The sequence below is a fragment of the Centruroides sculpturatus genome, unplaced genomic scaffold, assembly GCF_000671375.1.
Source record: "Centruroides sculpturatus isolate CEXI.00-Female unplaced genomic scaffold, Cexi_2.0 scaffold61, whole genome shotgun sequence".
NCBI classification, from domain to species: Eukaryota; Metazoa; Arthropoda; class Arachnida; order Scorpiones; family Buthidae; genus Centruroides; species Centruroides sculpturatus.
The window spans coordinates 285,466-308,850 of record NW_019384572.1 but is presented as its reverse complement, the minus strand read 5'-3'; the positions used below and the strand labels follow the sequence as shown (position 1 = coordinate 308,850).

At 26.8% G+C, this 23,385-nt stretch overlaps 1 protein-coding gene and 1 long non-coding RNA gene across 3 annotated transcripts in view; one reads left to right on the top strand and one right to left on the bottom strand.

The window, feature by feature from the left end:
• The window catches only part of LOC111624211 (inositol-trisphosphate 3-kinase B-like), an 89,235-nt gene that overhangs the window by 41,790 nt on the left and 24,060 nt on the right, over positions 1 to 23,385 (top strand). Inside the window, exon 1 of one of the 2 annotated variants that reach the window (XM_023367020.1) lies at positions 21,358 to 22,264. The exons of the other annotated variant lie outside the window; for it this stretch is intronic. Within the exon in view, the coding sequence (XP_023222788.1) occupies positions 22,121 to 22,264 (144 nt within the window). The 5' untranslated portion in view covers positions 21,358 to 22,120. Of the gene's footprint in view, positions 1 to 21,357; positions 22,265 to 23,385 lie in introns of those variants that run through there. 2 annotated transcript variants of the gene reach the window in all.
• On the bottom strand, positions 8,453 to 15,007 carry LOC111624212. The gene is made up of 3 exons (XR_002756534.1): positions 14,503 to 15,007; positions 13,769 to 13,871; positions 8,453 to 8,767 (listed from the first exon to the last, which is right to left on the bottom strand). It is a non-coding gene; the product is annotated as an uncharacterized LOC111624212 (long non-coding RNA).

Here is a 23,385-nt window from a genome sequence, read left to right as displayed (position 1 = left end):
ATAGCTATATGCCGAGACCAGATATGGAGAGATTAGAAGTAGGAGGCCCCAATTAATTATATAAGAACTTCCGATGTAAGCCGGAAATCATGTTATTTCAATTCAAAAATTTTCTCCTAAAAAGTGTTAGATAGATGACCGATTTTATTGTTTAAGGAAAAGTACGATGTACAGGGGAAGCCACTACTAATTTGAGGTGGAGAGCATATATTTTAAAGTTAATAAATTAAAACTATGATTAGAAATTGCAGCAATTATTTATTGTGACATCGTCACAATAAATAATTGTTCATTTTATTTTATTTTATATTTTTACTCTTTTTACCCTAAGAGGTCTTCCGTTAAGAGGCACTAAAGGGCCTTTTTAACAAACCCATAATGGGCTCGGCCTGGCAAACAGGGGACAACAGGATGGTGAGGAACGAGTCCAACAAATCCTGGACGAATCACTTTCCGAAAAATGCTTCACTTTTGCCGGATTCGTTACCGGGTTCCAGCGTATTTTTAATTTATTTAAAAAACAATGATTTGAAATAAATTTAGGAATGAACGCTTTAACGCGTTGATTACGCAAATTACAGCTTAATCTACTTCAAACACTGTTACACTGTCATTAGGATTTCATTTATTTACAGATGTACAGTATTTTTAGAGGAAATGATGAGATGGAATTCTTTAAACATTTACCATTTTGTTTAAAGAAAACATTGTATTTTAATTTCAGTTTATTAAAATATGCTAGACCTACAAAATAGAAATTAATTAATTAATGCGTCGCATCTTCTTCCTCCGTTCGCTTTTTCTCGATCGAATCTGATACAGGAAATCCTCGTTAATTCGAAATTCAGGAGACGAAATATTCGCGACTTCGAATTATCGTATTTCGAATTATCCGAGATTTATATATGTCTGTGCGATATGTCAAATGCCACGTAATTGATGTAATTTATTAAACAAACAGAATACAGCTACTTACACAGAACTCTATTTTCGTTAATTAATAATAAAAATAATAATATAAAAAAACTGCAGGTAAATAACACATGTCCGGTGAGAACCTCATAAGTCGCATAGGTCGCCAGATAGGTTTTATAAAAAGCAAAGCAGAATTTTTCGAAATGTAACCCAAATTATTTTTAAAGTGGCCCAAAAGTAGTAGCCTAGAGTCCTACAACTATCTCAATCTGCTACTCGTACCCCAATCTTGTAATTCCGAAATCCAGCCATATTTTATATGAAAAAAGAGGAAAAAAGGGTAGTCCATGGGTAAGGTGATACCCGAAAATGTGTTACTGTAAAAGCAAAGTCATATTGATCTGATTAAAGTTGTTCTTGGCTTATTGTTCTCTTATAGCATGGGAGCACTTTGATCTAAACGAACGAGTTAACGTAGGCATAACATAATCGGACAGAATTTTTACTTCGAATTTCGAATTAATCGAACTCCTTAAAATGTAAATCTTTATTTCCTGGCCGGGACAAAAATACGGTTACAAATGGGATTTCGTACTATCCGATTCCGAATTAACGAGAATTTCCTGTAATAATTAATTTAAAATTATTGTTAAATTCATTCTTTCATTTTTCAATTTTTTAAAGTTTTGTGACCCCTGTCCAATATTATGGACTAAATTACAATAAATTTTTAATACCAAATCTCATATTTCTTTCTTTACATAAAATATTACTTTGTAACTTAATACGCTTTCATTAAAAATTCTACATTGAAATATAATATTTTGAATCGCAAATCTAAATGTCTATTTTTTTTAGTTTTGACTATTTTGACATATACCACGTTTTATTAACTTTGTTTTAAATTATATACTGACAATTATTTTTTAAGTAACGAGTTTAATTTGTAATACATATCTCTTGAAATGTTATCTTATTTTTGTCTATAATATTATCGATGTCATTGAAGATGTAAATATTCAAAATATTGATTTAATTTAAACATTCCTATCGACTTTTGTTTATCTGTACAGTACATTTCTGTATTGTCGTATTGTTTTCTCTCTCAATCTACTCCCTTACGTAAGATCTTGTAACTGTTAGCTGTAGGTCTATTATTATTTCTAATTTTAAACACTACATTCCAGAAACGAGTTATAAATATCCTTTATTAGTTCTTGGATTCTGTGATTATTTTTCTGTTTTCAAATGTAAAATTAACTGACTTTTGCACTGCAAACTATTTTTAACTTCTGAACATTTTAAACTATGGACAAGATAATATCTTACGTGTTATCGATTATTAAAGGTTTGCTTAGGAAAATGAATAAAATTATTTAATTTCTTATTCAAATGCTTTATTCGTTGATGCACAAGCAATATTCAAAATATTTGAAGGATACATTTATTAAATTTTTTTCAGTTATTTCAAGGATAATATTTTCTACAATTATACATATTTTTAATATGTTAAGATAAATTAGCAATCGAAATATTTTCATAAAATAGACTTGAAATAAGCAGGTTGTTTCTCAACTGATTTAGGAATTCACTTTTTAAAAAGATGACAGAAGAAATAATTGGTTTTGTTGTGTCATATTTTTAGTTCATTGAAAATTCTGCGAATATGCTGATTTATAGAAATCGTTGAATGAAATATCGTTAAATAGTTGAATTTATTGATTAGCGGATCAAATCTTTTATCTTTTAATGAAGTATTACGAACACGCCTATTTGGTGACGTTATACGTTCCGACCTTAACTGTCACGTGCGCTTTTGTCTTAGATTTTTTCCTTATTTTTAACAATTGATATCAATTCAATTCGTTATATCGAAGATTATATAAGTACCTGAAATTTAAGTGACTAATTCCTTATTTAACTTTAGCGTTATTCAATTCACGAAATTTCTACTTAAATGTTCTTTGTATAAGAGTTTAAAAAATTTCTGATTAGTAATTATGCTTTTTCCTTATATACATTTATATAAAAAATAATGATTTTATTAAATTCTTGGATAAAATTACATTATTATTCACATTTATTCGATTCATATCATCGACTATTTCACTATCCTAATTTATTAAATTTGACAAATTTATAATTTTACAAAATTCTATATACAGTAATATTATATAATATTATATTTCAATATTAGAAAAATAAAATAAAATATAGATATATTATGTATAGTTCTTATATAATATATGAAAGATTTATTTATAGATATAAACAGGACATCGCGCGACTTTGTGGTATCGCGATAGAATTGAGGCGGAGCGCAAAAAAAGAAGCGGTCGTTGTACCTGACGGACGCGGACAGGTGAACCTTGCACTTGCCACCACAAAAGAGGCTAACCTTGTACCTATATATGTGGTCTAGCCACATATATGGCCCACCAGTGGCCAAGCGGTTCCGTTCCATGAACACTGGGAGTTTGGTCGTGCGCTCGGACGGGCTGGCCTTGTGGAGTTTTCTGGGTTTTCTCCACGTCTGTAACGTCTGAATAGGGGCCAGTTCCCCTTCAAAGACCTCCCGGAAGGCATTAATTCCCCCGCGTAACACCGCTATCCAGAGCAACGGGGAACCACTCTGGTACTAACTTCTCCAAGACACCTTGGCGCAACACTAATCACTATTTNTGGGGTGCCAAAATTCAAAATTCTTACATAGACGAACTAATAAATTAATAGAAAACTGTTACACACGAATATGAAAAATTATGTTATGATATATAATAATAATAATACAGTCGATCCTCCTATAACACTGTTGATAATTCCGTTTTATATGAATTCCATGTTGTATGAGTTACTTAGATTTTACAAATACGTGTGCCGGGCTGTGAACGGCTCACGTATTTGTAAAATCTAAGTAACTCATACAACATGGAATTCATATAAAACGGAATTATCAACAGTGTTATAGGAGGATCGACTGTATTATTATTATATATCATAACATAATTTTTCATATTCGTGTGTAACAGTTTTCTATTAATTTATTAGTTCGTCTATGTAAGAATTTTGAATTTTGGCACCCCATCATCTTGGCGTCTTGGGCAGGTACCCCTTCTGACCCTGCCTTTTATTAATTTTCTACAATAACAAAGCAATCGCCATCGACTGCTTTGTTCTTGTGTTTTATTCGTTTTCGCTCCTATTTTCTGTTAGGCGTACGCAATGCTGGTTTTTTAGTTTTCTTTCCTAAATTCCGTTAGGCGCGCTCAATTGCGTCAGGGAGCACAGATATTGTCATTTTGACTCCGCTGTAAATCGAAAACGAAGTCATGGACCCCATTTTTTATTAATATTTTGGATTCCTCATCGCAATTAAATGGAAAATGGCAAAGTTTAATCAAAATCGATCGATTAAAGTTTGAGATCGAACGCAATTTTGTTTTGTGTTGTGCCAAACATTATGTTGAATTAGAATTAATTAGAATAAAAGCCTATGAAAAGCTAAATCTGATATTATTTAGAAGAATACATTTTCAAAAATAGATTTTCAAAACATAAACAAACTGGTTTAGATATAGAAAAATAATAAATAATAAAAAATAATATTTGAAAGTTATAGAATGATCTTTCTCTTTTTGACACTTCTGTAGGCCTATATCGAGTATAGATATTTAGAAAAATCCAAGTGTTTTGTGTCTGTTGTATTTATACAATAAATTAGAATTTACCCAAATTATTGTAAATTTTTCTGTTTTCTTTTTATAAATTTATTATTTGTAACTCAATCGTCTAGAAAACAATAAAAAGAATTGTAAAAGGAAAACAGTAATTACTGAATTTTATAGATGATAAAATATATAAATAATTTTTATATTTCATTTTATTATACCACATACCATATTTTATTGTACCAAATATAAAATATTTTACATTCTACATGTTTTATTTCTTGACTTAAAAAAATTTCATATTAAATTTCAAAGTAAAAATTTGAAAAAGAAAAACAATATTTTATTTTAATAGATATTATATTAGTAAAGTCAGAAACATATAAAGTTTAATGTTTCTGAACTTTCTAGTATCAAATTCTATACTGTATTTTAACGAAACTAGACAATTCTTAAAAAAAATAATTTATTTTCTAATTATACTTTAATATGTTATTTTCAATTACAAGATTTTAAAACCGTAGAAAGATTTTTAATACAATAGTATATAGGCCTATACTTCTATGTCAAATATAGAAAATACTTTAAAATTCTTCATCCTAATTCTTTAGTCAATGTCAAGTTTAACCAGAAACTAATTCCTGTTTAAAAATCTATAAATTAATAATATGTTTTATACAAAAAATGAACGGAATCAAATTTAATTTTTACTTTAATAATTGAAAAGATTGTAATTAATAATTAATGTGAATAAGTCATTTGACAATGAAATATTCCAAAGCGTATTAAGAAATTTGTCGCTCTGACAGCTGATCTATTTACAATTACTTTAGATAAAAGGAATACATCAGATATGGAATATTTATTTTTCGGGCAGATGATAATTTCTCATCAGAAATTCGTTCTTATCCCGAAACTGAGATAATTCTTGTCACAAATTATTTGAATCTTGATATTTTATCGATTGATGTAAACTATGTTTTTGATAATACTTATTGACAATAATCAAATAAATTCGATGATAAAAAATTAAACAGTTTTTTAGTGAGTGAGTACTCGGACAACTAAACACAATATATTTGGGAATATTCATTATTTTATATTTATTCAAATATCTGAGTTTTATAGCAAAAACTCAGTAGTACAACAAAAATATTTATACCAATATATATAGGCCTATATTGCATAGTACTAATCTAACTCAAGAGAAGTAGGACATGCTTATACAATCTAGTGAATGGATCTTTTATTTTAACAGTTACTTCTTAATTGACCTTCCATATTTAATTTCTTTTCAATTCTCATTTAAATATAATTGCTGTAATGAGTGATATCAATAAATTTTCTAAATTTAAAAATCTTATCAAGCGATTACTATTCCAATAATAAAATTCTGTTGGGATTGTTTAGCTTAGACGAATAAAAGAATTATTCACAACTTTCTACGACTAATTCATAGAAAAATATTTCGTTACGATCAACAGTATAATTTCATATTAATTTCGTATTAATTCTGCTGCTGTGAGAATTAAATTCGAATTTGATTTGGATTATCGTCAATTTTTATCATAAATAATATTTGGAACATTCTCTCTTAATTAACAATGGCTCAACTCATTGTACAGTAAGTCTGATTTGGATAAAATTGAGACATCCATATAACTCAGAATATATAATTTTTATTTTAAGAAATCAACCAGTTTTGCTTCTTTACTTTATTTTCGTGTGGTTCTTATATAAAAGCTTAATTTTATAGGCGAGAAATTGTAATGAAATTCGAACTTACGTATATTGTTCAAAGTGTCATGTAGTTAATTTTTTATTCTATTNTCGGGCAGATGATAATTTCTCATCAGAAATTCGTTCTTATCCCGAAACTGAGATAATTCTTGTCACAAATTATTTGAATCTTGATATTTTATCGATTGATGTAAACTATGTTTTTGATAATACTTATTGACAATAATCAAATAAATTCGATGATAAAAAATTAAACAGTTTTTTAGTGAGTGAGTACTCGGACAACTAAACACAATATATTTGGGAATATTCATTATTTTATATTTATTCAAATATCTGAGTTTTATAGCAAAAACTCAGTAGTACAACAAAAATATTTATACCAATATATATAGGCCTATATTGCATAGTACTAATCTAACTCAAGAGAAGTAGGACATGCTTATACAATCTAGTGAATGGATCTTTTATTTTAACAGTTACTTCTTAATTGACCTTCCATATTTAATTTCTTTTCAATTCTCATTTAAATATAATTGCTGTAATGAGTGATATCAATAAATTTTCTAAATTTAAAAATCTTATCAAGCGATTACTATTCCAATAATAAAATTCTGTTGGGATTGTTTAGCTTAGACGAATAAAAGAATTATTCACAACTTTCTACGACTAATTCATAGAAAAATATTTCGTTACGATCAACAGTATAATTTCATATTAATTTCGTATTAATTCTGCTGCTGTGAGAATTAAATTCGAATTTGATTTGGATTATCGTCAATTTTTATCATAAATAATATTTGGAACATTCTCTCTTAATTAACAATGGCTCAACTCATTGTACAGTAAGTCTGATTTGGATAAAATTGAGACATCCATATAACTCAGAATATATAATTTTTATTTTAAGAAATCAACCAGTTTTGCTTCTTTACTTTATTTTCGTGTGGTTTTTATATAAAAGCTTAATTTTATAGGCGAGAAATTGTAATGAAATTCGAACTTACGTATATTGTTCAAAGTGTCATGTAGTTAATTTTTTATTCTATTGATATTATAAATAAAATAGAATTTCTTGAAATAAATAAAATAATAATAATAATAATAATGAAGAATATGCCTAATATTTTTATCCCTACAAAACTTACAATAGTTTGAAGTTTAAATTCATAAAATATCCATTTTAAATATTTTCTTCTTATTTTTATTATTGAATGAGGAAAATTATAGGATTTTCCGTCAATCAAGTAAACAGATTTAATTATACTAAATTTTGATGATTAAAAAATTTATATTGTTATATAACCTTTTTTCTTTGGCCTTCCGTCCATGCGTCTTTAATGAATATCTTGACATTTTCAGAATAATTCTAGAGATCAACATTTATTTATAATACAAAGTAAAAACGTGTTTAGATCTTTAAAATATTAAAACTGAATTCAATTTAATTGAGCGACTGACTAATAATCACAATAAATATTCACACGTTTCTTATATCTAAATCTTAAAAAAAATAAATAAAATAAAACAAACAATGTTATATTTATAACATTGCTATGATTAGGAAGAAATTTGAAATTTATTACAAATCAGTAAATATTCGACATCATTAAAACAATATTTTGGCACTAGCATTTTATGACTAACCGTATAGAAATATAGCTATTTGTATTGCCATCTGTTATCTAAATTATAAACTACTATTTGCTGTGATTAATTATTTTCAAGATATCCCAATGCATTTTCGCTTTATAATTTTTTTTTAAGTATAAAATCGTGTGAAAACAGAGATACAATCATTTATTATACAATTCATATAAATTTTAAAAAATGTCGGGTTTAATAATTGGAAAAAATTTCACCTTCATTCGTGGTATTTTAGAATTTGGCAAGAAATCAATTCCACTACAATTTCTAAATTATTTAAAATTATAATTGACATGAAAACTACATATATATAACTATGATAGATGTTAAGTAATTGTTTCCTGTTTAATAATTATGATACACTTACACAAACAATAATAGCTTTCGACTACAACATGAAAAAATTGAATCATTATCATGGATACAAACAGATTTTTAACTTAAAAAAGTTAATATATGGCGACTTTTTATACATTAAATTTTCCTGACAGTATCAGAATACAGTAAACGTTTATTTGATTTTTAGCTTTCATTTTTTATGATATTTATTCTAAATAAATTTAATGTCCTTTTTTTAAAAATAAATGATTTAAAATAATTGGAAAAATGATTTTCAAGTTAAAATATAATATAAAAAAATTATTCCTTTATCTGTATGACTAATTGAGCTATGACGAAACAAATATAATTTTGTCTTCTACAAACTTTTTCTTGTTGTTTTTTTTTCCTTATGAATAGCTGGATCCAATTTCGTCTTTTTTAAAACGTCGCTGCTTCATAGACTCGATGTCTGCCCTCTAAATTAAAGTTTCGATTAGTATGCGCATTTATCTTCGTGCAGGAAGAGACAGCCAATAAAGAAATAAATATACTTAATAAATAAATAGCAGTTAAACAAGTTAATGTAATTATTTGTTTAAAAACAATGATACAGACAGAATAAATTTTATCTAATAGTATTGAATCAGTGCCCTTTAAAAATAATTAAAGGGCACTGATTCAATACTTCAAAGTATATACTGTAATAATATTTGGGTTATTATTGATATATATTTTGTTTATATCCACATTTTATGCATCATTCTTATTTGTTTAATGACAAATATTTAATTTGATGACAAAAATAAACTTAGCCTGATATATAAAAAGTAATATATTGAAATATTTTAATGTATAAATATTTTTAAAAAGCTTAAATTCTTAATTTGTTAACATCTATATTGGACGGACATCATTAGAAGTCACGCTAGCCCTTTATGAGCAAAATTGTGACAGACCAAAACTTTGCTCATTACGGATCTTAATATGTTGGTGCCGTGCGTTTTCTAATAAATCAATCAAAATTGATTAAAACGAAGAAAAGTAATATTATTATTAGAAATGTGCGTGAGTATTGCAATTATTAGAGACATACAGAATATCTAATTCACATCCATGGATCATATTGCACATCTCAAACTACTGTACTACACGAATCTTGCGATACCTGCAACTATTGCCGCAGACAATAGTTGGAGGTGTCTCAAGATTTTAAAATTTAAATGAAGCGTATAATGCCATAATATTTAAATGCCAAAAAACAAATTTATCAGGAGAGGTAAAAAACATTGTTTCTAGTGAATGAATACATTTCAATTTTACAATAAAATAGTAAAAAACTCACTAGGTTACAAATTCTCTGGAATAGCAAAGTGATGTAAATATAAGCTGTAATTTTTAAGTGCCAAAAATCCCATAACTTGTACTTTGGTTCTTTAAACTTGTTGCTTTGCATAAATTCAACTTCAAAATACAGCCACTTACAGTGCCATTATCATCACAATATGTTTTTGCAGCAGAAAACATTGCGTTTAGAATTCTGTTCTTCAATAAAATGTATTTGGAGAAGAACGGCATTTACAACATTATGGCATTGCACACTTCAAATATCAAAATAGAGGAGGAAAAAATTTTAAAATCATCAAAGAGAGGAAGAAAAGAAAGGCACTGAAAATGTTAGTAAGAAAAAAAATGCGAGTTGCCTTGTCAGCAATAAGCTTGAAAATTAAGCACAACTAAACTAGTCACTCAGCTCAAATTTCCCATTAAAGGCATTTTAGAGCAATAGTCAATTTAAACTGCTTTATTTTACAGTTATGTATATATTCTGTTACAGGTATGTTTAAATTGTTTGCAAAGGCCACGGATACATTATTACGAAAAAACTAATAACGAATTCAATAAATGAAAGTTTATCGCATTGTATTTTTCTCTTATTTATAGTGTATCCATTTTTTATTTATATTTTATATATAGGGTATTTATCCGTCTTTAATTAATATTCGTACAAGGAAGACTTCGCGTACTTAAAGCATGCCGAGTTAGGTGTAAAAAGACTAGGGAAAGGTTGAAAAACTATTGCGATAATATTTATGTTATTTCGTTTTGATCTAATGTTACTATAGTTCTAATAATTACATGTACAAATTAACCGAAAGTTTGTTATTATTACTATCCATCCGGATTCATATCTAGATTTATTGATTTAGTCTTACGAATAAAATTATTTGATGTATACCAGGAAAATTGCAACATTAAAGAGATGAGAAGGTCATTATTGAGCTGCTGCTAATTCGAGATTTTTCCTACTGATTTGAAACTCCAATTGTTGTACATAACGTATCGTTCTTCAGTGTATGAGATGACAGCTGACTTATATAATAAAATGTTGTATTTTAACTTTACATTCGGCTCAGGTAAAACGATAATCAGATATTCGATATGACAAGGAAGTCTTTAGAAACGATGTTATATCCATTATTCAAGACAGACACATTCTGCATCTAAAAAACCGAAGTATGGAAATACACTGGAAAAATGATACATTTGATTTTCTTCGAAAAACAAACAAAAAGTGTGATAGACGATTACAAGATAGCTAACTTGTCATAATGTATAAATGCAGAGTGATACAGTCTTTTACTACTGTAGACTGTTTTAAAAAGTCCTGAAGCAAAAACCAAAAAATAAAAAAAACCGGAGTAGGCGGCTTGTTATTAACATCCTGGCCGGAAAGTTTATCATCAAACCAGAGCACACTGATTATACTACTGATTAAATTAAAGAAATGAGCATTGAAATGATAAGTCATTCATCATATTTGCTCAATGTTTTACAGCATCACTTTTTGCTATTTCCTGAAATTCAGATGCAACTTTATAAATAAGCGCTTTCAATCAGATCCGAAGTAAATAAATACTTGTACTGTAATTACATTTGAAAAAGGATTTTTAAATTGGAATTTTAAAAGTAGATGGAATTCTTAGATAATCAGGAGAGTGCTTTGTAACTTGCCGACTTCAGACGAGAGAAAAAAAAAAATTAAGTATTGGCAATTGGAAGAAAAATATCGATGATTTATGAAGTAATAGTCATTTGTATGAACAGTTAAATACTGCTGCATTTTAGACTTTTATTTAATTTGTTATTATTATACTAGAAATTTCCCCGTCAAGCATACTTGCCATGAGATAGTAGAGATTAAAGAATTGAGAAGAGTAGAGATTTCAAGAAATACAAGAAAAGTAGCTCATATTTCTACAAATTAGGTAGCTTATACTGCCCATTAGAACATAATTGATGCGCTATGATATATTTTAAATAAAAGTCTCGTTAGATCGATACTTCCGATTGCACACACGTGGTCACTATGGAACGTTTTTAAAAACATTTGATGTAGAAGCGACACGTTGCGGCTATTTTTTTAAATGTAATAAAGTAAATTTAAAATTACTTCATTTATGAAAATATTTAAAAATTCAACGTGAAGTAAGTGACATTACTGAAATGAACTCGATAAAACCTTTAGTTTTTTTATAGCTAATAGTTAATATTTCCGCAAATTAAGTAGCCTATACCTTCCGTCGGAACATAAAAAATACAGTACTGTATAATCAAATTTCACCTGGATTGGACAAAAATAGCAGAAGTTCTAGGGAATTCACAAACACATACACAGACAATGTTGCTATTATTGTCTCGTATTTATTAATTTTACTCTCCGTTGCGTTTAAATTATAAATTTGATTCAAATTGACATAAAATATCTTATAAACCATATTACTAAATTAAAAATTCGTGTATAAGATTAATATGGTGTGGCGTTAAAACAATTTATTTTAATTTTGTTTTTGGTTTTATACAAAATAAAATATTTAAGAAAAAGCTTATTTTATTTCCAGAAAGGATCATGTTTTCCAAAATAAACAAGTTTTCGTTTTATTCGTGTTCCGAATTGAACAAGATGTACTGTGTTTTAAATACAGAAAAGTCACGGGCTTCTTAAATAACATTCCGCTTAAATGATTAAATAATGGCTGTTAACACCTGAATTCTTTAATTCATTAATTAGCTGTTTATATTTTTATTTTACTTATATGCAGTATTGAATAATAAATTTTATTTAATATTCAATTAGTCATAAGTTGTGTGTACTGTACTGTACCTGTTGAAAGAATTTTATCGTGTGATTTTTAGATTAACGTGAATATAATAGATAGAATGCCGCTTGTCGATATCTTTAAAACGCAGATTAAAATTGATCTGTTGAAAATCATTGATAAAATAGTAATGACTCATGCCAATAGCATATAACTGTATCTAAAAATATATCTAAATATCTCTACCAAATTATTTTATATTTTTATTATTCTGTATACTTTTAAATCGATCAATATTACTACAAAAATTTGAATTACAACTGTATTATTAAAATTAATAAAAATCGTAAGATTAGCTAATATATATTTGTGATTCAAATAGAATCTGTTAAAATCTGCTACAACTTAATAACAAGAAAGTAAATCAATTTGATTATTTTTCAGAAGCTTGAATTGTTTTATGATACCACAAGTTTCGACTATATTCGATAATTAAAACATAAAGGAAATTTGTCGCCATGACTATACTGAAGGAATTGAAAACTGTTCTGAAATAGGGAATAACCTACAGATAGAAATAATTGATAATTTATATCTACGTAGTATTATTCGATTTATAAAAGTTTATGTTGGGTTTATTATTATTATTATTATTATTATTATTATACATACCACATTTCCTCGATTAAATCCCGGGGGTTTATTATTAAAACGTACTTATTTTCCGGAGTCTATTTGAAGACTCGGGATTTTTCGAGGCCGGGGTTTATTACCTTGCAACAGGAGAGAAGTGAATAAAAATTGAAAGAAATATCGTAATTACTCGTGCATTTATTGACTATTTTGTGAGTTATAGCTACAACATTTGAAATAATTAGTATTTTCATAGTTAATTAACCAGATTCAGCGTCTTCCACTTAGGTTATCCTAACCACCATCTTCTGGTTCAAACTCGCCATTTCTTTTGGAAAGAGGTGATGAGTTTGAACCAGCATTTTCCTAATTACCCTTTGGCTAAAAACCTCTCGACTTATGAACTCGATTGCGACTTTCCTACATTCAATATTCGAGAATATTTATAATATTATTTCAAAAAATGTTTCCGTGAACCTTGAATATTGAAAGTTCTGTCCAACTCTAGATGATTTGAAGAGATAGAATTTTAGTTAAACTCCTTACTTGTGCCTCTAAACTATATTATTCTATACAATGCATAATATAGGATAATTAATTATATACACATATTAATTAATATATTATTAGAAATAATATATTTTTAAATTTAAGAATCTTAATTATATTAAAATAAATGGAAACATAAATATAATTATATATAATTCTTAAAAGATATATCTCATTATTAAGGAAAAAGAACCTTACACCAAAGAATATATAGTACTGTATTACTTTCATCTGAAACATGTATATAAACTATTTTTCCGTGTAGAGATTTAAAGTAAACCGGCTTCAGAATTAGTTGTACCTAATTTACATTTTAATACATCAAATATTACTAATTTATAAAGACCATATAATGTGTATTATAAATAGCATTAATGTAAAAAAATCCCACAAAATCTGTAAACATAAAGTTATATGTTTGGATTTTATAAGATTTAATATTAAGATTAAATAGAAATTAAAGTATATTTTTAAGCTTTTATTTCTTGCTTTCTCACTATTTTGTCGGCGCTATAAATAAGTCTTTTTCTGTCATCATTGTTTACCTTTAAATAAAGTGTTTAATGATGACAGTGAAAGACTTATTTAAATATTGAAATATATTAATGCATTAAACGTAAAATGAAATAATATTGGAAAATAAGATTTCATAAAAGGGAACTATTATAATTTTTCTCTGCAAGTTTTGACACAAATAATATATATATATAACATTTGGGAAAAAATTTATAGAAATCTGTGTAGAAGTTTCCAATATTTTTTCTGATATTTTTCAATGATAAAAAATATTTTAATATCTCTATGAATTTGCCAATTGTAGTGAATAAAAATCTCTAAATTTATTAAAAATATTGTTACATTTATTTTTCGTTTTTCTTTACATTTAGGCTTATTATTATTATTATTATTATAAATAGTGAAAACAAACATACATAAATGAAATTTCAGAAAGCATCGAAAATTGCTTAATTTTCCTTTCTTACTAATAATATCCGAATATATTGTGAAGTAAAACTGACAAAAACGAAAACTTTTATTTAACTTACTGCAATATTACCAGTAGGCATTAAATTAAAAGAATAAAAAATAAAATTAGCAACAATAATAATAATTACGCCTCTATTGATAGTAGTATCAATTGTTGTGCCAATCCCAAATATCACTTGGCATAAATATCAACAGAATTTTCCATTTACGTCAACCTTATAATGTGATTATAGTATATATCTTATTAAGTTCACTCATTTTTAATAAAATTAAAGCTTTTATTTATCTTTTTTAAAAAATAAATCTTCAGATTAAACAATTTTAATAAGACAACAAAATATCATAAAATAATCCGTAGAATAAGATCACCGACGACTTCAAAAAGCCCAAAATGTTTGTAGAATTCTTGAAATGTATTTTAAAAGACGAAAAGCAGTTGAAACTTGAGAAAATGGGATAATTTAATTGTAATTAATAGGAAATAATCAAGTATATTGACTATATTATTCTTAATTTTAAATTTTGGGTTAGAAAATCTGATTAATCAGTCTGTCTTTAATTTTTCTCCTTCATTTGTATTACTCTTATTAATAATTTTAGAAAAGAGTTTTAAAAATGTATAAAATTCAATTTATTTGATTTTCAATGTCTCATTTCAAAATCATTTTTACCTTTTAAATTAATATGCTACCGGTTTATTTATTTTCTGTTAAGATATATCAAAAATCTTATGATACTGTATTTTAATATTTTAATTAAAAAACTAATTAAATAGCCTATTTATGAAAATTTATCTTCCTTTATTTCATCTACATTGATAAAAAAAATTCTTCATGTAGACTATTTAGAATGTTTTTAAATATCAGTGCATAAAGTAAGATAAAATGGCAAACTGTACAAATAACATTAAATAATCGTTAAAAATGGATATTTTATACATTAAAATAAATTATATAAAGTTTATTAAATAATCAAGTTAATGATACTTTCTGTAAATGTATAGTATATATATTTATATTTTTTATTATTTTAAATTTTATGTATATTTTCATATTATTCTTACATGTTTATTTATATTTTAATAATAATAAATGTTTTTAATTCATTGCTTTAAAGTTTTAAGAAATAATTGTTAAAAATGCATTTGATAAAGATTTTGTTTGTTTGTCTGTAAGAAATCATGAAGCGCCATCTTTTAGAAAAAACATAATATAAGTTTTTAAACTACATTTAAAAAACAAACGTAGCAAATGTAAATATAAACAAAATACTTTTTCATAATTTATAAGATTTTTTCTTAGTTTATAATGAATATGGCAGTTTTTGAGAAACGACAAATTTTATAGAAAAGTTTTACAATTAAATTTGAACGAATTCATTTAGGTTGTTCTATCCTGCGCCATCTGTCGATCGAAACTTGAGATTCTATTATAAAGAATTAAATCGATTATACTGTACGTTAAAAAAAACTCGGATAATTTATTAATAATTAATCGTATTAATTAATATAAAATCCAAAATCGATCCGAAAATTTCTGTTGGAATTGTTATTCTGTCGTCCTGGATGTTGTTTTGGAGCTTCGCGACTCGAGATGCTTATCCCATATTCTGCTCACTTATAGTATGACAAGAACCTTTGTCATTTTATTATTTTTTTTTTTTAGTTTACGCATTATAGAAAGGGCAATTGATTGACTATATTTTCGATATTTATAAAGTACAAAAATTCAAGGAAGGAAATTTGTTATATATTGGAGTAAAACGAAAGGTGCTTGAACTTTAGATTACTGTTTAGCTTGAAGAATGTTGATTCCAGCACGGATATTGCAATCATTTGATCGACAAATAGCAATAAATAACGAATTTCTCCTCGGAATGTTTATTTCCTGCATTTACACTGCCGTTAAACTGAGCTAAGGATGAATTTTTTCTCATTATTATTCAGCAGTTCTCAATTTATTTTTGTTTTTTATTGGAAAAAAATGTAGTCAAACGGTACACTAAAATTTTCAATTATTATTATTATTATTATTATCGTTCACTTCTTATCAAACGCCTTTTAAAAATGCATAGACGAAAGAAAGATCTGTATTTATCTCCGTAGGAAGAGCGATAAGAGTGTAATAGTTAACGAAAACAATTGTGTTGGTTATAATAGAAGCGATGTGTGCACGGATAACAAAGTGGCCTGCGATAATGACGTGACGTCGAGCTACGTTTCGAAACGACCATTCCCATTGGAGGAATATTCGGAAGCGATTCCTGCCGTACGTCCGCTTTTCGAGGCGCAGAAAGAAGGTGTGTTATCGTCGACGCCCGCTGTCTGGCAATGCTTTCGTTGCAAACCTCGATTTATCGACGTGCATGACGACGTTATTTGCGTTAGTGACCTCGGTTGTGGCGGTCAGTCGACGTTTGAATGTTCTGGAAATAGAAGCGAATTAGAAAGCGGCCTCAGTCCGTTGTCGTCGGCATTATGGTAGCCAACGTAGGGTACGGTTTATATTGGAAGAGCATGGTGCACCCGACCGGTGTGGACGATTACGGTGAAGCTAGTAGTGATGATCTCAGCAGCGATTGGGAGACAGAAGATTTGGAAAATTCCTCTAAAGTTGCAAAGGTCAATTTCTTTATTTTTCCAATTATCGTTTTTTTATCTAATTTTATTAGATTCTAAAGAAGGCGAAGCACGTTCAACTTAATAGTTTAACGTGTTTCACCTTCAAATAGATAACGAGTTTTGCAGTTGGAAAGTTTTTTTCCGTTTTTTATTACATTTTAAGTACTGAGGCTTCGTGTAAAACTAAATTTTGCTCGATTATATTGATGTTTTATATAATTTTCAACTACGATAAATTTATTTTAATCTCTTTAAATATGTTTTAGTTTAATATTTCTTCATTTTGTGTACATTTTTTAATATTTAACTTTTATTTTTACATTTTAATAATTAATATATCTATCAAATTTTTACAATTTTCAATTTTTAAAAATTGAAAATTGTAAAAATTTCTATAGTTAGATACTTTTTAATTACAATAACGTATAGAAATAAATTATAAGTAATCTACAGTAATTTATATTTGTAAAAGTAACCCCTTACTTTTACAAATATGTAGGCCTAAATATATTTTTAAATTTTTATGTCGGCAGTTTATTATAAAATTGTAATTTACGTAGCTTTAAATCTCATGCTTTGTAAGTGTATTGAAGCAATGACGATTTCGGCTTCCATTGATGGCAAACTTTTACACAAAGTTTTACTTTTAATAATTTAAATTTTGTATTAATGCAATTCTCAAATTTAAAAAGAAAAATTCACTCATTAGTATATTTAAATTTATTAAATGTTTATATTATAATAATAATAATGTCGAAATTAATCAAAATGTCTATGATTTTTGGGGATAGAAAATATTATCATTCAATATTTTTCTATTTTAGTGGAGCAAATTATTAATTTTGATAATTGATTTTATTTAAAATAATTTAACGTAATTTAAAATATTTTACTAATAATATAGTCTACTAAAAAATAATGATCAATTTTATGATTTAATTACNTTTCAATTACATCTTCAGAAATGCGTCTACTTTTAGTTTTAATTTGTGAATGAACGTTTTCCATGTTATTAGGTTACGTTAAATGTCGAGCCGCGGATTCATATGACTTATAATTGTATAACGAGTTTACGTAATAAAGATAAGCGTGTTAGCTTTTGTCGGATGTTAAAAAAAGAAAATTGTCGATTGACTGACTTCCCGAAGATAATCTATCGTCCCAAACGACTTTTCTTTCCTGTTGTTTCGTCCCGAAATTATATTGCTTTCCAGATAACCCACGGGAAATTGTCTATAAAAAGACAATAACTAGGTCTATATATATATATATATATGTGTGTGTGTGTAGTATATATAAAAATATATACACATTTATTAGTTTTGTCAATATGAAGATTATTTTTTTAAAAGTTGACTGTCATGCTATCATTACCTTTTGAATTTATATAGTAAATAACGAGGATAATAAACATAAATGTAAAAGCATATCTCAACGTGATGCTGCAAGTTTAAAATTTTAATCAATGTTTTAAAACACCGTTTAAATTTTTTCTACTTACGCGAAAGACAGCTTCATTTGAAGACCTTGTTTTTTTCTGAACTTTTTATTCTTCGTCGTAATTAAAGTAATTAATAACTGCATCTGTCGATCTTTTTTAAGTCGGTTACTTGCTTTCTATTTTTCTTTGACATTTAATGTTTTAAAAACGAGTTACTGTCCATCATTCAAAATAAGTCATCAATAATAGCCTTTGTTGCTGGTGCATTCATATGAGACATCGCATTTATTTATTATAGGTGTGTTCAGATATTATTCTACGTGATTGTCGTTACACCTTCATCCGCTTAAATTGCTCATATATAAATGTATGAGTAGTTGAGATTTTTAATCTTCCAAATTCCATAGTAAAGTTATTAGAATCTTTTAAAAATCGATTTTAAAAATAATATATTTTAGAATTCGAATATTTCTTTCTAAAATTGTGCTGCGCCAACATGCTTATTAAACCTTTATATTTCGAGGCCAAATATTTCCGGAAGATAATTATTTGACGTCAGAATGTTGCCTAGCACTCTTTGACGTCATTATCCACTGTTGTTAAAAGACCTCGCTATTCGTCACTCTAGCTGTACCAATTACGTTTTAAGTGGCTGTTAATGGATGCCTAAGTATTCTCAAGATTATTTTTATAATAGATAGACCATTTTTTTCTATTCCTGTATTTAATTGTTCTGAATTAACTAAAAATAAAATTCTTTATTTGGAAACTTTTGAATTTTCTATTTAAATGACCCGATATTAATCATAAACCGTATTTTTCAACCCCTGCGTAAAGTTCTAATAACTCTCGATCTCTGTTTTAATTTATATTTTTGGTATAGGAAACGCATTAAATAGACTCCTGGACCGCAAACGATCTACTATTATTATTATTATTATTATTATTATAAATAGTGAAAACAAACATACATAAATGAAATTTCAGAAAGCATCGAAAATTGCTTAATTTTCCTTTCTTACTAATAATATCCGAATATATTGTGAAGTAAAACTGACAAAAACGAAAACTTTTATTTAACTTACTGCAATATTACCAGTAGGCATTAAATTAAAAGAATAAAAAATAAAATTAGCAACAATAATAATAATTACGCCTCTATTGATAGTAGTATCAATTGTTGTGCCAATCCCAAATATCACTTGGCATAAATATCAACAGAATTTTCCATTTACGTCAACCTTATAATGTGATTATAGTATATATCTTATTAAGTTCACTCATTTTTAATAAAATTAAAGCTTTTATTTATCTTTTTTAAAAAATAAATCTTCAGATTAAACAATTTTAATAAGACAACAAAATATCATAAAATAATCCGTAGAATAAGATCACCGACGACTTCAAAAAGCCCAAAATGTTTGTAGAATTCTTGAAATGTATTTTAAAAGACGAAAAGCAGTTGAAACTTGAGAAAATGGGATAATTTAATTGTAATTAATAGGAAATAATCAAGTATATTGACTATATTATTCTTAATTTTAAATTTTGGGTTAGAAAATCTGATTAATCAGTCTGTCTTTAATTTTTCTCCTTCATTTGTATTACTCTTATTAATAATTTTAGAAAAGAGTTTTAAAAATGTATAAAATTCAATTTATTTGATTTTCAATGTCTCATTTCAAAATCATTTTTACCTTTTAAATTAATATGCTACCGGTTTATTTATTTTCTGTTAAGATATATCAAAAATCTTATGATACTGTATTTTAATATTTTAATTAAAAAACTAATTAAATAGCCTATTTATGAAAATTTATCTTCCTTTATTTCATCTACATTGATAAAAAAAATTCTTCATGTAGACTATTTAGAATGTTTTTAAATATCAGTGCATAAAGTAAGATAAAATGGCAAACTGTACAAATAACATTAAATAATCGTTAAAAATGGATATTTTATACATTAAAATAAATTATATAAAGTTTATTAAATAATCAAGTTAATGATACTTTCTGTAAATGTATAGTATATATATTTATATTTTTTATTATTTTAAATTTTATGTATATTTTCATATTATTCTTACATGTTTATTTATATTTTAATAATAATAAATGTTTTTAATTCATTGCTTTAAAGTTTTAAGAAATAATTGTTAAAAATGCATTTGATAAAGATTTTGTTTGTTTGTCTGTAAGAAATCATGAAGCGCCATCTTTTAGAAAAAACATAATATAAGTTTTTAAACTACATTTAAAAAACAAACGTAGCAAATGTAAATATAAACAAAATACTTTTTCATAATTTATAAGATTTTTTCTTAGTTTATAATGAATATGGCAGTTTTTGAGAAACGACAAATTTTATAGAAAAGTTTTACAATTAAATTTGAACGAATTCATTTAGGTTGTTCTATCCTGCGCCATCTGTCGATCGAAACTTGAGATTCTATTATAAAGAATTAAATCGATTATACTGTACGTTAAAAAAAACTCGGATAATTTATTAATAATTAATCGTATTAATTAATATAAAATCCAAAATCGATCCGAAAATTTCTGTTGGAATTGTTATTCTGTCGTCCTGGATGTTGTTTTGGAGCTTCGCGACTCGAGATGCTTATCCCATATTCTGCTCACTTATAGTATGACAAGAACCTTTGTCATTTTATTATTTTTTTTTTTTAGTTTACGCATTATAGAAAGGGCAATTGATTGACTATATTTTCGATATTTATAAAGTACAAAAATTCAAGGAAGGAAATTTGTTATATATTGGAGTAAAACGAAAGGTGCTTGAACTTTAGATTACTGTTTAGCTTGAAGAATGTTGATTCCAGCACGGATATTGCAATCATTTGATCGACAAATAGCAATAAATAACGAATTTCTCCTCGGAATGTTTATTTCCTGCATTTACACTGCCGTTAAACTGAGCTAAGGATGAATTTTTTCTCATTATTATTCAGCAGTTCTCAATTTATTTTTGTTTTTTATTGGAAAAAAATGTAGTCAAACGGTACACTAAAATTTTCAATTATTATTATTATTATTATTATCGTTCACTTCTTATCAAACGCCTTTTAAAAATGCATAGACGAAAGAAAGATCTGTATTTATCTCCGTAGGAAGAGCGATAAGAGTGTAATAGTTAACGAAAACAATTGTGTTGGTTATAATAGAAGCGATGTGTGCACGGATAACAAAGTGGCCTGCGATAATGACGTGACGTCGAGCTACGTTTCGAAACGACCATTCCCATTGGAGGAATATTCGGAAGCGATTCCTGCCGTACGTCCGCTTTTCGAGGCGCAGAAAGAAGGTGTGTTATCGTCGACGCCCGCTGTCTGGCAATGCTTTCGTTGCAAACCTCGATTTATCGACGTGCATGACGACGTTATTTGCGTTAGTGACCTCGGTTGTGGCGGTCAGTCGACGTTTGAATGTTCTGGAAATAGAAGCGAATTAGAAAGCGGCCTCAGTCCGTTGTCGTCGGCATTATGGTAGCCAACGTAGGGTACGGTTTATATTGGAAGAGCATGGTGCACCCGACCGGTGTGGACGATTACGGTGAAGCTAGTAGTGATGATCTCAGCAGCGATTGGGAGACAGAAGATTTGGAAAATTCCTCTAAAGTTGCAAAGGTCAATTTCTTTATTTTTCCAATTATCGTTTTTTTATCTAATTTTATTAGATTCTAAAGAAGGCGAAGCACGTTCAACTTAATAGTTTAACGTGTTTCACCTTCAAATAGATAACGAGTTTTGCAGTTGGAAAGTTTTTTTCCGTTTTTTATTACATTTTAAGTACTGAGGCTTCGTGTAAAACTAAATTTTGCTCGATTATATTGATGTTTTATATAATTTTCAACTACGATAAATTTATTTTAATCTCTTTAAATATGTTTTAGTTTAATATTTCTTCATTTTGTGTACATTTTTTAATATTTAACTTTTATTTTTACATTTTAATAATTAATATATCTATCAAATTTTTACAATTTTCAATTTTTAAAAATTGAAAATTGTAAAAATTTCTATAGTTAGATACTTTTTAATTACAATAACGTATAGAAATAAATTATAAGTAATCTACAGTAATTTATATTTGTAAAAGTAACCCCTTACTTTTACAAATATGTAGGCCTAAATATATTTTTAAATTTTTATGTCGGCAGTTTATTATAAAATTGTAATTTACGTAGCTTTAAATCTCATGCTTTGTAAGTGTATTGAAGCAATGACGATTTCGGCTTCCATTGATGGCAAACTTTTACACAAAGTTTTACTTTTAATAATTTAAATTTTGTATTAATGCAATTCTCAAATTTAAAAAGAAAAATTCACTCATTAGTATATTTAAATTTATTAAATGTTTATATTATAATAATAATAATGTCGAAATTAATCAAAATGTCTATGATTTTTGGGGATAGAAAATATTATCATTCAATATTTTTCTATTTTAGTGGAGCAAATTATTAATTTTGATAATTGATTTTATTTAAAATAATTTAACGTAATTTAAAATATTTTACTAATAATATAGTCTACTAAAAAATAATGATCAATTTTATGATTTAATTACATTTTATGTAAAAGGCTTTTGTACAGAATTTTTAAATGAAATTCAATTATTAGGTCTATATGCATAGGTTATAAAGAATATTTAAAATACATATTAGGATATGTCAAAAGATCTGTGAATGTAATAAGCTTTGATTAATGGCAAAACAATTTAAACATTTTCATTATCCGGTTATATA